Source organism: Magnolia sinica, chromosome 14 (genome assembly GCF_029962835.1).
Source record: "Magnolia sinica isolate HGM2019 chromosome 14, MsV1, whole genome shotgun sequence".
NCBI classification, from domain to species: domain Eukaryota; kingdom Viridiplantae; phylum Streptophyta; class Magnoliopsida; order Magnoliales; family Magnoliaceae; genus Magnolia; species Magnolia sinica.
In genome coordinates, this window is record NC_080586.1 from 22,507,740 (window position 1) to 22,523,818 (window position 16,079).

The 16,079-nt window shown below is 38.5% G+C and overlaps 1 protein-coding gene and 1 long non-coding RNA gene across 3 annotated transcripts in view; both read left to right on the top strand.

The window, feature by feature from the left end:
- The first annotated feature begins 2,954 nt into the window (after positions 1–2,954).
- The window catches only part of LOC131224839 (uncharacterized), a 47,113-nt gene continuing 33,988 nt past the window's right edge, over positions 2,955–16,079 (top strand). The window contains exons 1-4 of one of the 2 annotated variants that reach the window (XM_058220253.1): positions 2,955–3,234; positions 3,973–4,092; positions 10,350–10,501; positions 10,653–10,746. In XM_058220253.1, the coding sequence (XP_058076236.1) occupies positions 3,075–3,234; positions 3,973–4,092; positions 10,350–10,501; positions 10,653–10,746 (526 nt within the window). In that variant the 5' untranslated portion in view covers positions 2,955–3,074. The remainder of the gene's footprint in view (positions 3,235–3,972; positions 4,093–10,349; positions 10,502–10,652; positions 10,747–16,079) is intronic. The other variant, XM_058220254.1, reaches the window with a different exon arrangement.
- Positions 4,104–7,229, top strand: LOC131224840 (uncharacterized). Its single transcript, XR_009161193.1, has 2 exons — positions 4,104–4,918; positions 5,627–7,229. It is a non-coding gene; the product is annotated as an uncharacterized LOC131224840 (long non-coding RNA).

Consider the following 16,079-nt stretch of genomic DNA (forward strand, 5'->3'; position numbering starts at 1 on the left):
CTAGGAATTGAGCTAGGCAAACTACAAATTGAGCAAGGGAACCGAAGCATTTCTAGTTTGCCCCGCTGAATTTCATGTTTGCCTCGCTCAATTTCATGTTTGCCCTGCTCAATTTCTAATTTGCCCTGCTCAATTTCATGTTTGCCCTGCTGAAATTCAAGCTTGCCCCACTCAATTTCATGTTTACCTCGCTCAACTTCATGTTTGCCCCGCTAAATTTCATGTTTACCCCGTTGAATTTCCAGTTTGCCCCGCTCAATTTCCAATTTGCCCTGTTCAATTTCATGTGTGTCCTGCTGAAATTCAAGCTTGTCCCGCTCATTTTCATGTTTACCCCGCTCAACTTCATATTGGCCCCGCTGAATTTCATGTTTGCCCCGCTGAAATTCAAGTTTGCTTCGCTTAATTTCATGTTTGCCCCATTGAATTTCATGTTTGCCCCGCTGAATTTCCAGTTTGCGCCGCTCAATTTCATGTTTATCACGCTAAATTTCATGTTTGGAATTTAAGATGCAACTGATTGGGTCCTTCTAACCTTGGATCAATCCTACTTTTTATCTACCCTCACTAGACCTAACATTTGTTTGATTTTAACCTAATCAAGTCTCGAAATGATGCCATAGTTGCAGTTGCAGTTGTAAGTGATAGATGGCATAGGAGAAGTAACTATCTTTAACTCTAAAATAGCCATTTCAACCATATAATCAACAATCGATCATTTTCTAGTTTGCCCCTTTGCTTGGTACAGAGTAAAGAGAATTGACTGAAAGCAGTATAACAAACTATACTTTAGCTCGGATAAGATATGACCCAGCTCTTTGCCGAATCTTTTCCCAAACTCTATTATCCATTTTTATCATTAATATTTTTTTCTCACCGAAATACACAGCCAAAACTTCCCTGCTCTTGTGTTTGATTTTTTCCTTCTTTTTGTTGTGAAGAGTAGTTTTATAAATTGATTAAATGCTCAATTGGTGTAAAACTTGCCAACTGAATGAAGCAATCTTTTTATGAAACAAATTTTTGTTGAGTTTGATCTTGTTCCACTAGCAAGTGCTTCCCTCGCAAAGGTTCATATTGCTCACATGCATGATGGCAAAAAAGTTGTTGTAAAGGTATTTTTTTTTGGCATTCTTCCATTTGCATAGGCAACTAGAGCTTCAAACTCCAGATTGAAAATCTCTATGGCATAAATTTGGAACTTTTCATATTAAAGGTTACAATCTCTATGGTGTTCTTCCTTTTTCTTTTTTTTTTTGGGTTAGCTTATTAGTACACACCATATCAGTACACACACTCAATGTTAGCCACCCCCACTAGGGATTGATACCAAGACCTCAAGTGTTGAAACGAGGTATCTCCACTTAGTCTACTAGTTGAGCCATGGATCTCAGTGTTATTTATTTATTTTTGCATCAGGTGTGAAGAAGAAAGTTGATAAAGTAATGTCTGCATTGAAGGAATGGACTCAAATTTCCTATGGTTTCAAAAAGAAAACAAAAGTGTATATCTGAACTGTTGTATTGTTGCCTCTTTGATTTGTTAGAAATGCACTACAATAGGTATTAGGTGATTCTTTAAAATAAAACTCAATGACACATTTGAGTTTCAAGAATGGTTAGATGGGAGCAATGAGAAATATGAATATGTCCAAAAGGAAATACTAGATGGTCCAAATAGTGGACCTAGCCTCTGGATGCTAATATATCCAAAGAGTCACTTTGATCCAAGGATCGGTGTGATATAAACTTCCACTGTCTGAACTGTACGTCTCAAACTCAAGTGTGTTCCTAGCAAGTCCTTAAAGGTGTTTCATTCTCTATGGTGTCCTGATGCTTTGTTTCTTTCTTCTTCTTTTTCTTCTTTTTTTTTTTCTTTTTTTTTTTCGTTTTGTTTTGTTTTGTTTTATTTATTTATTTTTGCATCAGGTGTGAAGAAGAAAGTTAATAAAGTAATAGTACTTGCAAGGAAAAGAGATGAGAAAATGACCGTAGACCTATGTCTACGGATTATAACCGTAGCCATAGATTGTCGATAATATCGACCATAATTCAATAATATTGAAGATGAATGCCAAATTGTCCAGCAACAAAACTCGAAAAATGGATGAATTTTTGATATTATCGACAATGGTTCGATAGTATCGAGCATAAGTTATCGATATTATGACTTATAATAGATAGCATTGATAACTAAAATTGAGTAATGACCGTATACCTATAGCTACGGATAATAACCGTAGCTCTATGTAGTGTAGCAATCTGACAACCAACCCCGATAGTGGGACAAGTCATTTAAGGGGTTGTCTGCCGGAGCGGGAACTGCACTTATAGCTACGGTTATAATCCGTAGCTATAGAGGACAGCCAAATCCTATTAGATTGGCTTACTTAAAATGCAGGGGTATTTTCGTCCTCAATTTTGGTGCCCGTACCAGCAGGTCTAAGTTTGCGAAGAAAGTTTGCATTGATTCATAAAAACCGCTGAATAACAGGTAGGGTCTGTAGTCGCAAATTTCTCACCATAGCATAAATCTCACATGTAACAGAGCACATGAAACAATAGTAATTGACCATTAAAAACTTCCTATGGCTCACATATGCTCTGGATCAAGATGATATTTTTGTGGTCTCTTCATATAGGCCGTTGTGGCCTTATCAACGGGTTGGATGACAGATAAACAATCGTGTGGACTCCATGAAGTTTTTAATGGTGGGAATTCAATGACAACTATTTCCTATGCTGTGGTCTACCTAAGATTTGGAGATGCATCATTTTTTGGGTCATGCCCTAAAATGAGCTTTGAAAATGGTTGGACAGTGTGGATTTATGGCACATACATTACTGTGAGCCCCACCAGTCAGGGGTCCCACCTACCTCGGTGGGTCCGGGGTCTCACCTAATCCGCTCCCAGGCCTTGGTATGCTGACCTCATGCCCCACTTGAGGATCCGAGCGCAACACGTGCACGTGCCGCGAGCATTTCTCATTCCTCGTCACCTCGAGCACTCGAACGCAGAGAAAAACAGAGGAAGAAAGCTCAAGAACTCCTCAATCGCTCAAGCATTATCAGAACATGATCCAAATCTCTTCGAAATCCCGCAGATTTGCTACTGATTTTTCCGTACTGATATCTCTCCATTCTCATCGATTTCTCGACGGGCCCGACAATTTTGATGCCTTTCGGCAATGGCAGTTGTCGAGAAGATTCTCTTTTCAAAACCCTCGTACGTCAGGTTTTCTCTCTCTCTCTTTCTCTCCCTAGTAATATGTAGATCAGGTATTTTATGAGTTGGATGAGATCCAACGCCTCCGGGAGCACGACATTGCATCCCCTACCGTACTCGTGTGTGTGTATTTGGCGGGGGGGGGGGGGGGGTGTTGGCAGCTCGGAGGCCAAAAATATCGTGATCGGGCAATCCTAAAAGAATGGAGGACAAAGTGACTACTTTTTAGATGGTTAGGATTGCCTGATCCTTGTGCATTTTGGGCTGTGGTCCATTCATAGCTGTCTCCGGGGAAAGAATGGTTCAGATCACTGTATGCATCTGCCATGTACATGGTTAAGGAAGTAGAGACGGGAAAATTTCGTGCTTCTGTAGGGATTGGATCTTTTCCCTCATCTTTTTTATAATTTAAAACAACTTAATTTTAGTATTCCATGGTATTTAAATCGATGATTCACAAAAGTTCTTAAGGAACTGTGTGCGTACATGTGACAACCTAACACACATGCAAGTCTGAGCAGCCGTTGATCAGATGGGGGCCAACCCGGAGCATCCCCTCCCATGAAACGTTAGGATGGTACTCTCATCAATTGGCATTAATCTTCTATCTCTAACCATCCATTTTTCTCAATACTTCAAGATTTCTATGTATTAATCATCTGTTGAAGGAGTGTGGTTGATTCCTTTGGACCTTCTTCGACTTGTTGTTGAGCAGCCTTTTTGGGTTTTCTTTTGTCTATCTTCCAGGGACCACTCATGTCATCTGCATACCTTCTACTACCAGTATTCAACACCTGGATCGACGTCCTACGTGCTCTATGACAACAAGTGCTTGTTTAACTTCCAAAGAGAGTGGAATTCCGACAGGTTCTTTATAATTCATTATCTGTTAGTTTTTCTTGTTTACGGCTTTACGCTCTTACCTTTTCAAGTTCCTTGCTTACTGTCTTTGGTTTACACCAACTCCTATGATAAGTAATATATGCTAACATCCTGTTTTTGTTTTTTTTTTTAATCTGAAATTGAACAGAATTATAGTGGATTATATACTTTGTATTATAACATATTTACTTCAAACATTATATGAAGTGCAAGTTTCCTGTAATCATGATCTTAAGTTCAGACGAATATGATATGACTTGTCCGAGTCAACTTGGATTCCATTGTACCAGATCCAGTTCAATACTGCGAGTCGTCCTCGACTCAATGAGTTGCGACTCAAGTCGAGACAAGATGAATCAGGCCGAGTCTTAAATCCATGTATGCAACATACCTACTTGACTCAATACCCAAGCGAACCGAGTCAACTCGAAAAGACTTGAAAAAATACGATATTCTCGTAAAAAAACATTATTAATTAGAAAACCGGTGAAAATTTCAGAACACTGATAAAAGGGGAAATTTAGTAAAATTGGAAAAAAAAAACATCTGAAACTATTCACCACTACCACCACCACCACCACTACCATCACGATCACCACCACTATCATCAGAGATTAGATTTGCGGGGGAGGGAGGGGGGACAAAGGGCATTCTTTTTTCCTTCCTCTTCATCATTTGAGATCTAACAGAGAGTGTTCATCATTTTGAGATCCTAGAGGAATTGAGACTTGAAGGGAAAGTACTTGAAGGGTGAGTTTCTCAGAGATTTGTTTTGTGAGGGAGATTGCCGACCCCAAGTAGTTGGGATAAGGTTTTGACGCAGGGATGAACGTGATGAGGATAACTACTCCGAATCCACGGAGCTTCTCTGGACTCCTCACAGAGACTTCTCAAATCCACGAGGAAAGAAAGCAGAAAATAGAAATAAATTCTAATAAATTCGAAATTGATTAATTGATGAATAAAAATGAGTTTACAACCCTTTAAATAGGGCTACCAAGCAATGGGAAAGAAATTAGAATCAAACTACAACTCAAACTATTAGAATCCGCGACTTACTATAAATAGTAAACTTACTATTTATAGACGGTCGTGATGTCTACTAGTGCGCAAGGTTTTCGGCCAAAAATAGTAAGTGTCCTATTTGGCTTCACCAAACCGTTCTCCTAATTTTTCTAAGCTCTTTTCACGTTGGGCGCAACTCCTAAAGCCCGACGGATGAAGAGTTATAATCAAACTAAAACTTACTATTTATAGTAAAAACGAAATTAAAACAAGGAAACGACCGTCAATCCAGGGGTTTTTTGCAATTCTGGGCTGCGCAGCACGGCGTAGCTGGGTTGGTTGGCTTCAGTAGCTCGTTCTACCCCAAAATCATATATTTTACGTCAGATAACTCATTCCGGATTGCAAGATACGCCCGATTTAAGGTTCGATGGTCTGGATCACTTCTGTCGTCGACCGGGCCTTTTCTGATCCATCTTGGCCATGTAATTGTCCGCGACCCGCTCTACATCAGGTTTTGATGATGATGATTTTTTGGGAGATTCAAAGGAGGATTTTGCAAGAATGGGCTTCCATTTTTTATTTTTTTCTGTCTCCATTTGTCCACTATTGGAGATATTAGACAGTGCTTTTATTCTTCATCCCTACTTGTCCATCATTTGAGATCTTAGAGAGTGCTTCTTTTTTTTTTTCTTCGTCTCCATTCATCCGCCATTTGAGACATAGAGAGAGTGTTTTTCCATCGTTTCCATCCATCCACCATTTTAGATCTCAGAGAGAGTGATTCTAGTTCTTCTTCGTCTCAAAATCTTAAAGGAGATGATTTGGGATTTCATCTAAGTTAGCTCTTTTCCTATTTGATGAAAGACTCACATTTTGGAGTATTTGTAACTCCGTTACAATTTGGGTTTGTATGCATAGCTTGTATCTTACTGTTTTCTTTTCGTTTTTTTTTTTTTTCAAATGTCCTTATCATTTCTTGGAAGAAATAAATTTATAACTTTTGGTATATCATAGGAATTAAAAGCTAATACATGAAGATTGTCAATTGTGAACAGAAGCATTATATTCTGTGTATAATAATTTGTAATGAGCTATCTAACGTATCTAACGAGATTACTGCATTTTACTGTTTTTGGATGCACAAATGGACCCACATTGTAATTATCAATCTGATAAGGTGGAAATCTCCAAATTGTAATTTCGTTCCCTAGTGTTGATTTTGAAGGTTTCAACTCCAAATTGCAATTGTGCTACTTTCAAGTTGGACGTGGATGGGGTTACTTCCTCACCGCAAATGCTAGGAAAAAAAAATAATCATAAATGTTATATCATTTCCCCTTTTACTTAGGGGTCGTTTGGATGGTGGTAAATGAGGCAAGTTGTAAATGATTTACTAGTTAATCATTTACAACTTGCGTTTGGATTCCCTAAAATGCTTGTAAATCATTTATTAGTTGTGAATGATTTACCACCTTTTTCTCCTTTTCATTCGCTAGCAAAAAGCTGGGATTTCATTTGCCAGCAAATGATTTACCTGCAAGAAGCCTCCTATGACTCTTTTTTTGAAGGCTGGGAGATACGCACCTCCCTCTCTCCATTGTATCCGAGAACTACAATGGCTCTCTCTCTCTCTCTCTCTCTCTCTCTCTCTCTCTCTCTCTCTCTCTCGCCCCCCTCTCTCCCTCCCTCCCTCCCTCCCTCCCTCCACCAACGACAACAGATCTCGCTACCAGCCTTATAAAAGAGCATTTGAATTCGTGGGCCTACTTTATGGCTCACCTACCGCTTGGTTTTATATGAGGATCAACCCTAAGCTTTACTTAGATGGGCTTAACCCAAAGAATGATCCACTTAAAATCCACTCTCATATGGCATTTGAATGTTTTTTTAAAGAATTAGTTCTCTAAACTATCTCAAGTGAATACACAATTACAGGATATAAACCATTTACAGGCTATCCAAACATTGTAAATGATTTACTAGTAAATCATTTACAACTTAAAGCCTTACAGCCAATGCTGTCAAATGGCATAAGCAATCCTGTACGATATCTTATGCCTGATCGCTTATGCCATCGCACAATCGCACGCATAAGTGATTGCACTTTTTTTTTTTTTTGAAAAAAAAAAAAAAAACTGAAAAAAATAATGGAAAGTATGCGGTCGCATATGCCATTATGAGATCTCATACCATCCATATGGCATATGCAACTATCGCATATGCCATATGGATGGCATTATGCGATTATGCGATCGCTTTTGACAACATTGCTTATAGCTTGTAAATGATTCAACTTAAACCATTTACCACCATCCAAACGACCCCTTGGGGCCTGTTTGGTTTTCCAATTACAAAGGTAAATGTTTGTAAATGGATCATGATTATTTACTCTTGTAATTCTGTGGTCACATCATATGCATTTGACTGTAATGATGATTTTGTTACATTGTTTGTTCCACCTTGAAGAAATTACTGTAAAAATGGTGGTTCTGTAATGTGAAAATGTAATGAATACATTTTACTTTTCCTCCTCCTTTCACAACTGTATTTGACTCTCAATCTATGAGCCACAATTCCTCATTAAACAAACAACTAGAAATGATAATGATGGTTCATTTACCTTGCATTTAATAGGAAATTGGAAAATCAAACAGTCCATTATCAAATGTATTATGATATTAGAATATGATGTATGTATAAACTATTCAAGTGGGTCATGGGCTGACAATGTTAGGGGCCTGTTTGGATTGGCGTATTTCATTGTCAAGTGGAAGCATAGACCGATTTTAGATAGCACGTGGATAACAAAGATAGAGTTGTAGACTTTGGACCCAAACATCCATGAGCATTACAGGAGTTTTAGTTTGCTAGAGGCGAACTCTTCTCAGCCGATGGGAGTTGATGAGGATATCCGCCTGCCTGTTCGAGTGTACGCGAGGAGGAGCAGAGCACTGGTGTCCTTGTGGATGGACGACCCATATATGGGGCCCACTAGTGGGCCTAGATCTTCATGACATCTTCTAGAGGAGCATCGGACTGTTGATTTTCATTGTCATCTCATTTTGACCATCGAATCGCGATTGGGACCATCACTGTTGGATCATGAGCATGGCCACTTGTGCGGCCCTATGGATGATACATAGGCTTAGGAGTGTCTTAGGGTTTATTTTTCAGCTTGATTTATGTTTTTTGAACTATTTATGAAGGGTATTATGTGTTTTGCTTAGAGTAGGGTTATTTTGATCAAACTAGATAGGGACTTTATTGTAATTTGGAAAAGTTTCTGAGACTAGTTAGAGGAGGGGGCGGGGTTGACCTCTCTTATGTGGTTTTTTTGCTCATTGAAAAGAGAAAATTTTCTTACTTTCTCTTTAATCTTCATGCAATTTGGAAGGAAGATCAGTGCGAGGCCTCTCTTCATCAACGGAAGTGCGAGGCTTTTTTCTATCCCCATACTTGCATATATTCATCAACAATCATGGTATTTCTTCGATTTTCTTTTCTTCTTCTTTTCCCTTTCCCCAAAATCCCTTAGAACCTTTCGTTTTTCTTCCCTTTTACACCTTTCTCCACAACTCGAACATTGGATCCCCAAAACCCAAACCCATCTAGCCCACACGTGTGACCGTACAGCCGCATGTGTGAACTCATAAGGCTGGCCGTACGACTCATCTTCTCTTCCCCCTTACATCCCTTTGATTCCCCATCAAAACCCTATCACCTCTCACCCTAAACCCTAACCCTAGATTCTCGAATCTCCCAATTTCCTCAAATTCTTAAACCCTAGATCTCTAATTTACCTAATTGATCCAAATCCCTAATTCCCCCTTACTAATACCTAAATTCATCAATCCCCTTAACCAATTAGCCCAATTTAGCCCCAATTTCATCTTTTCCCAAAATTTCCCTAGCGCTAGACGTACCTATAACTAAATCTAGCAAGCCCTATTAGGTTTTTCCTTTTAAAATATACTTATCCCTATGCTATTTGGATGTCCCTACATCCATAAGATCATTGTTTCTCGTATTTATTGTTCATGCAGGACGTTGCTTGCTAATTTAGGCTTGAACTCTTCATAATTTCTTCTTAGGATCATGAGATGTATGATGGTTTTAGCATGCTTATGACTTTTAATTAATTAACTTAATTTGTTGACTGATCTTTACTTATGGTTTAGCATCATACATCGGTCCTACATCAGTTTGTTTTTTTAATTACATATGTAAATGTGGGTAAATAACTAGTAATTAATGTTGAAGGGTGTTTGTTTGAGGGGAAAGTAAATATGTAATTACATCTTGAAAACCATGTCCAAAAGCTTGAAATCAAGAGGGATTGGAAACCGTTGAAGTCCGTGGTCCCACAGTGATGTATGTGTGTGATCCACACCATCTATCTATTTTACCATCTCATTTTAGCGCAGGAGCAAAAAAAAAGATGGATTGGAAGCTCAAGTGAAACACACCGCAGGAAATGAGGGCTTAATTACATCCACCATTCAAAATTTAAACCTTCCTAGGGCCCACAGGGATGTGCATCTATCATCCAACCTGTTCATAAGATTACATTGACATGCGTGAAGGACATACACAAATATCAGCTTGATCCAATACCTCTGTGGCCTCGAAGAAGTTTTCAATGTTAGGGGTTCAATTCCCACCATTTTTTATGGTGTGGTGCACTTGAGCTTCAGATTTGCCTCATTTTTGGGCTCATGCCCTAAAATGAGCTGGCGGAATGGATGGACGGTGTGGATAAGATACACGCATTATGGTGGACCCCACAATGTTTATATGTGAAACCCGTACGATTATATTTTCAAAAGTGGGAAGCTTTTTGAACGAGCTCCCTGTCAATGTCAATCTCGGGACAGCCATGCAGTGAATTACACAATGGGACGTTTCAGTACTTGGGTGGCTGGATTACAGTGATGACAGCTTCTATCCGAACAACGTTGAAATGCTAATCAGTAATATTACATATATACAGCACATTATGGTGAAATTCCATCCAAACAGGCCCTAAGGTTTGATTCTTGTCCCTTTTCTTTTATTTGTCAAAATAGCACCTTGTGTCATGGATGGAATGTATAATTAATTGACTGACCATTTGTGGGAAATTCAACAACCTTGTTTCTTAATATTTGCTTGCATGAATTCCAATTAGTAAATATGAAATATGCTAACATTCGCAGAATTCTTTTAATCACATCCCTTCTTGATATTGACTGCAGAGATAGTGAAGGAGCTATACATTAAGATGCTTAAATCCATGGAAACTGAAACCATGCCTCCAAATGCTTGGTTGTGCTCGCTAATTGAAAACTGTGGAAATCGGGAGGACATTATGCTTCTATTTCAAATATTGCAGGAGCTTCAAAGATTTGTTAGTTATATTTGGCAGCTTAATAAGTTCACTCCCTATTCTTGACATTCTTATTCTAATTTTTGTGCAATATTTTCACAACATGGATGTTGTTTTCATTTAGAATTGGGACCATCTATATTTGACATGATAAACTGTGTTTTGGCTGCAGAGGCTATCAAACCTTCGCATATTTGCAAATTTCAATTGCCAACTTTGTTTAAGAGTAGCTAGGGCATGTGCTCATGTGGGAGCTGTTGACTTTGGTACGCCTTTGATAGTTTTTTTTTTTTTTTTGGTATATTAACTTTGTGTGATTTTTATTGTGACATAGTTGTGAGAGGCTGATCATGCCTTGAGCAAAACCGTGATGTTTCTGTTTGATTTTAGGTTGTAGGCAGCTATTGTTTTCTTCATAAGAACTCTTTTCCTTGAGTTAGATTGAGAAGGAGAAGGTGAGAAAATATGAGAAGAAGCAAGAGGAGAGAAAGGCTTAGACGGTGGTGACACCCCTAGCCTCTCCTCTTATAATCATTAGGTCTTTCTATGTGAAAGTACAGAAATGCCCCCATGTTTAAGTTATTCCATAAACCAATGCCTATATGCGTAAGCTCCATGCGAATGCGTCACCGTTTTTTTTTTTTGCAAGGCAACAAATTTTCTTGAACGAGTGCCACGATGGCACAGAAACTCACAACGCACTCAAAGAAAAGAAAGCATCACCTTAAGGACTTAAAAAAAAGGGAATAGAATGAAACAATAGAAACCATAATCTCCATGTGAAGTGGGCCACACGTGCTGCGTGCGATCATCACCATCCTTACCAGTTCATATATATATATATATATATATATATATAAGAAGATGAGTCAAAGATTTCAATGTGAGAGTTTGATGTTTGTAGCTTTTAGACTTTTTAATTGATGCTCTGTTGAACAAATAAGTTCATGCCAGCTATATGATTGCAATCTCAATCATAAAAAAACAGAGACAAACATATGTTTGTGTCTAGAACTATTCATCCATATGTTTGCAGTCAAGATCTTTACATGAAAACCTGGATTCAGTCATGACATTATATATCTAGTTAAGAAGAACTAAACTTTTTTTGACTTGAGGTGGGAATGTAAATTTTGATCAATGGCCTTTCATTTTTTGATGGACCACCATCTTTCCTTTTGTGTAAACTTTTTTCCTTCTCCCTTCTTTGATGTAGCTGTTAATTGAATAGTTTTTGTTTCCTTTCTACCTCACAAGCATATACCCGAATACCTAACAATGACATTTGTATGTATGCTTATGATACAATTACTAACATGATACAATATTGATAGTGGTACACAATATTGAGCATGTCATAACCAATGTTCGAAGTATCGGTACAAGTTTCGTTAGCCAAGGATACGGAAACAATATCGATATCGCCAATAATATCACTAATAATTGGAAATGCGGGGAAACATGGGAAAAACTGTGGAATTTTATTGAAACTTTAAGAGATGTTAAAATGTACATATTTGCATATTTAGAAATAAAAAAATAAAATGAAAAAGAATGCATACATAACAAGTTTCCATTTAATGGGCCCTTAGAAGCATGTGTTGTTATAAGAAATCAGTCCAACCATCTCATCTAGCCTATTTAGCCATCCAACCTTCCATCCAAACATCCATCGATATTGTAAAATATCAACAATGCATGATATTTCACCAAGAAATCATCAACAATCGTAAAGGAAACGAAAGATTATGGTCTCAATATCAGACATGTTGCCATATCGATAATATCGAGGTATTATATTATCAATGACAAATTGAACACTACATACAACCATGTGCCTATGAAAAAAAATTGATTTTTTTTTTTTTCGAATAAACAAAATTCTGATGATATCAATACGTTGGCAATATTATTAAAATATCGTCAATACGCTTATGACACAAGCATTACCTAGAATTTACATAATTGAAAATATTGGTGATACATTGGCGATATTGATGCATTGGCAATACAAGCGACACCTAGAATTTACATAGTTGAAAATATTGGTGATTACATTAGCGATATTGGTACGTTGGCGATACTTAGCGATACATTGCTAATACTTGAAATTTTTATACTACCGGTGTTATCGGTATCACTACTGGTGTTATCGGTATCACTGAGCTGGAGATATTTCGATAATATCAAAGATAATTCGAACACTGGTCATAACTAACAAGATAACTACCATTTGGCTAAGGCATATAATAGGATAGCTAGATACTTGTATATGCTTAGTATATCCATACTAACACGAAAGTATGATATGCTATGCCAGAATGTGATTAACAAGCACATTTACATATGATGGAGGTAAGCTCCTTCAAATTTCAATGTAATTACTAGGCCAGCAAGATGATCAACTTTGTGTGGGGGATTGCTGAGGCCTTTGAGATATTGGATATGATGGATGTCTCGTCTTCATGCTCCCTCAAAGCATTAGACTCTCTTTCAGATTCATTGGCAAAATAGATGCAATTGATATTCTGCAACTCTGCATCCAGGTCTCCAACCCACTCTACTGTTTAAGCTTGCAGTCTTTGGATCTTATTTTTGTTGCAATTAAACGATTGATTAATAAAAGAATAAATGAGTGGGTAATGTTGCTCGTCTTGTGTTAAAGGATCACATTTTCAGAGCACTGAGTTTTGACTTGTTTTGCTTAGACTTGGCGCAATCACCATTATTTGGTATTAACTAGTAGATTCTAATACTTGGCTACCCTTTAAAAAGGATATCTTTTTCAGCAAGGAACTTAGTGGCTCTCATTTTTTGAAGATCTCAACAAAATCAAATGAATAATTAAAAATTTTGAATTCTCAAAGAGATACTCCATTTTTTAACATTTATGGCCCATAAAATTAAGTTACTATACCTCATTCTTGAACAAATCCAAACCTCATTTCTCCTTTTATTCAAGCTTCCCAACAAAACCTGAACCTAGTGGCTCTCATTTTTTGAAGATCTCAACAAAATCAAATGAATAATTAAAAATTTTGAATTCTCAAAGAGATACTCCATTTTTTAACATTTATGGCCCATAAAATTAAGTTACTATACCTCATTCTTGAACAAATCCAAACCTCATTTCTCCTTTTATTCAAGCTTTCCAACAAAACCTATGTTTATTAACTTAAATTCAATTAATCACTGGAATACTAATTAATTGGTTGCTCTACTTCATAATCACCTAAGATCTAAGCACTACACGAATAAGATTTGGTGATCTGATGTTGGTGCCATCAGGGAAGAAACCGCCAGGAATATGAGTTGTGCCCTTGCCATACATGATCCTTAGAATTTCTCATGGGGACCTCTGGTAGGTGGCCGAATATCTATCACTAGCACATTGCCTGATTCCCTTATGTGCATGACTGGTGGGATGATGATGCATTCGTCTTTCACTTCGATACTCACCCAATCGGTTCCTCAGCTCTGATATGCGGTCTGTGAATTCGACAATCGTGATTCCACATGGCTTCACCTTCATTGTTGTGCACTCGTAGAGCATAGCTCGGATGATGGCGTCTTGTGTAGCTTTCACTCCAAGAAGGCTCATGCATAGAAAAGCCCTTCATAGAGGAGGAGATCAAAGCAGCAGTAGATTTGTTGGAAAGGAATAAGGTCTTGGGTCTTGATGGAATTCCCATAGTTTTCTTCTTGGTGTTTTGGGATGTGGTGAAAGGAGATGTGGTTAAATTTTTGTGGGAATTATGGGAAAGAGGTCACATATCACCGGATATGGGGGCATTTTTCATAGCCATTATTCCAAAGGTTGAAGGTGCTAATAGCTTGTATGATTTTAGGATAATCAATCTAATAGGGGGTTCCTAGAAATCCTTGTGAAGATTTTGGCTTTGAGATTGCGGGTGGTTCTTAGCAAAATGATATCAGAAGCCTACGCCGCATTCGCGTTGGGGAGACAAATTTTGGATAGTGCTTTGATCGTACACGAGTGCTTGGATTTGAGACACAAGGCAAGAAAAAAAGTTGTAATTTGTAAGTTGGACATTGAAAAGGCGTATGGATCATGTGAATTGGTACTTCTTGAACTGCATGCTTAGGAGGTTGAGGTGTGGTCTAAAGTGAAGGAAATGGGTGCAGGCATGTATTTGGTCCGGTTGCTTCTCTATCATAGTCAATGGGTCTCCAAAAAGCTTCTTCCAATCATCTCGAGGTTTGAGGCAAGGCGATCCTATATCTCCTGTCCGTTCATTGTCGTGGTAGAAGCTTTGAGTAGTATGTTGGAAAGATGCTAATTAGCAGGGTTGATTAGGGGGTTTGGGTTGGAGAATGCAAGGTTTCATATATCTCATCTCCAGTTTGCCAATGATACTCTTCATTTTTATGACGTGGATGAGGTGATGGTAAACAACCTTAGGAAGATCATGAGGTGTTTCAAAGTGATCTCTGGGTTGAAAGTCAACATTATGAAGAGTGAGATGCTCAGTGTTTGCATGTCTCGTGAGGAGGTGGAAAGATTGGCAGCGATCTTTGGTTCTCATGAATTGGTGGTTCTCTCCCATCTTCATATCTCGGGCTTCCCTTGTGTATTGGCAAGCCAGCTAAACACTTTGGGATAATGTTATTGAGAGGGTGGAGAGAAAATTATCTAGATGGAAGTGCCAACACTTATCGTTGTGGGGTAGGCTCGCTTTGATCAAGATGGCTCTATCCAACCTTTCCATCTACTATATGTCCTTTTTCAAATGTCTAGTTGTGGTGATGGAAAGGTTGGAAAAATTGTGGCATGATTTCTTATGGCAAGGAGCCAAGGTAAAACATAAATTTCATCTCTTGAAGTGGGAAGAAGTGCGTTTAGTGTGGGGGGTAATTGCGTGCGAATATGGTCTGCAGGAAGGTGGCTGGTGGGTTAAGGACTCGTTGGTCTACAAGGCTTCCAGTGGAGGTGGGCGGAGAATCTGATTATGGGTTGACACATGGATTGGGGATTGTCCTCTTCAGGAGTTCCCAGGGTTAGTGAGCCTAGCCCCGGATCAGAATACGACTATTGATCATTGTTTCAATAGTGGTGTCGGTGGTTGGTCTCCTCCGTGCAGAAGGAATTTGTTCGATGAGGAAGTGGGAGAGTTTGCTTGGTTTTTGTTGCATATCCATGGTAGTAGCCTGCTGCCTAATGTGCGGGATTCCATGGTGTGTTTCAATTCCAAATCCAGATGCTTCTGAGTTAAGTCATACAAGGAGCTATAACCTAGCTTTGGATAGTGCAGGGCGTGTCTACTTCCTACTTTTGGTCCTATGGGGCTCTTCCTAAGGTGGCGGCGGCCTTTGCGTGGCTAGCAGGAAGAAATAAGTGCTGACTATGGGTAATTTGCAAAAGTGTGCAATGCTGATCCTCAACTGTTGCGCTTTATGTATGGGGGATGTGGAGTCAGTGAACCACTTGTTCATTCACTGCTTAGTGGCTCGGTCAGTTTGGGATATATTTCTAGCAATATTCAAGATGCATTAGGTGAAACCGGGATCTATTGTAGCTCTTCTTTAAGAGTGGCACAAGGGGTGGAGGCTATTGTTGTTAGTGGTTTTGTGGTCTTTG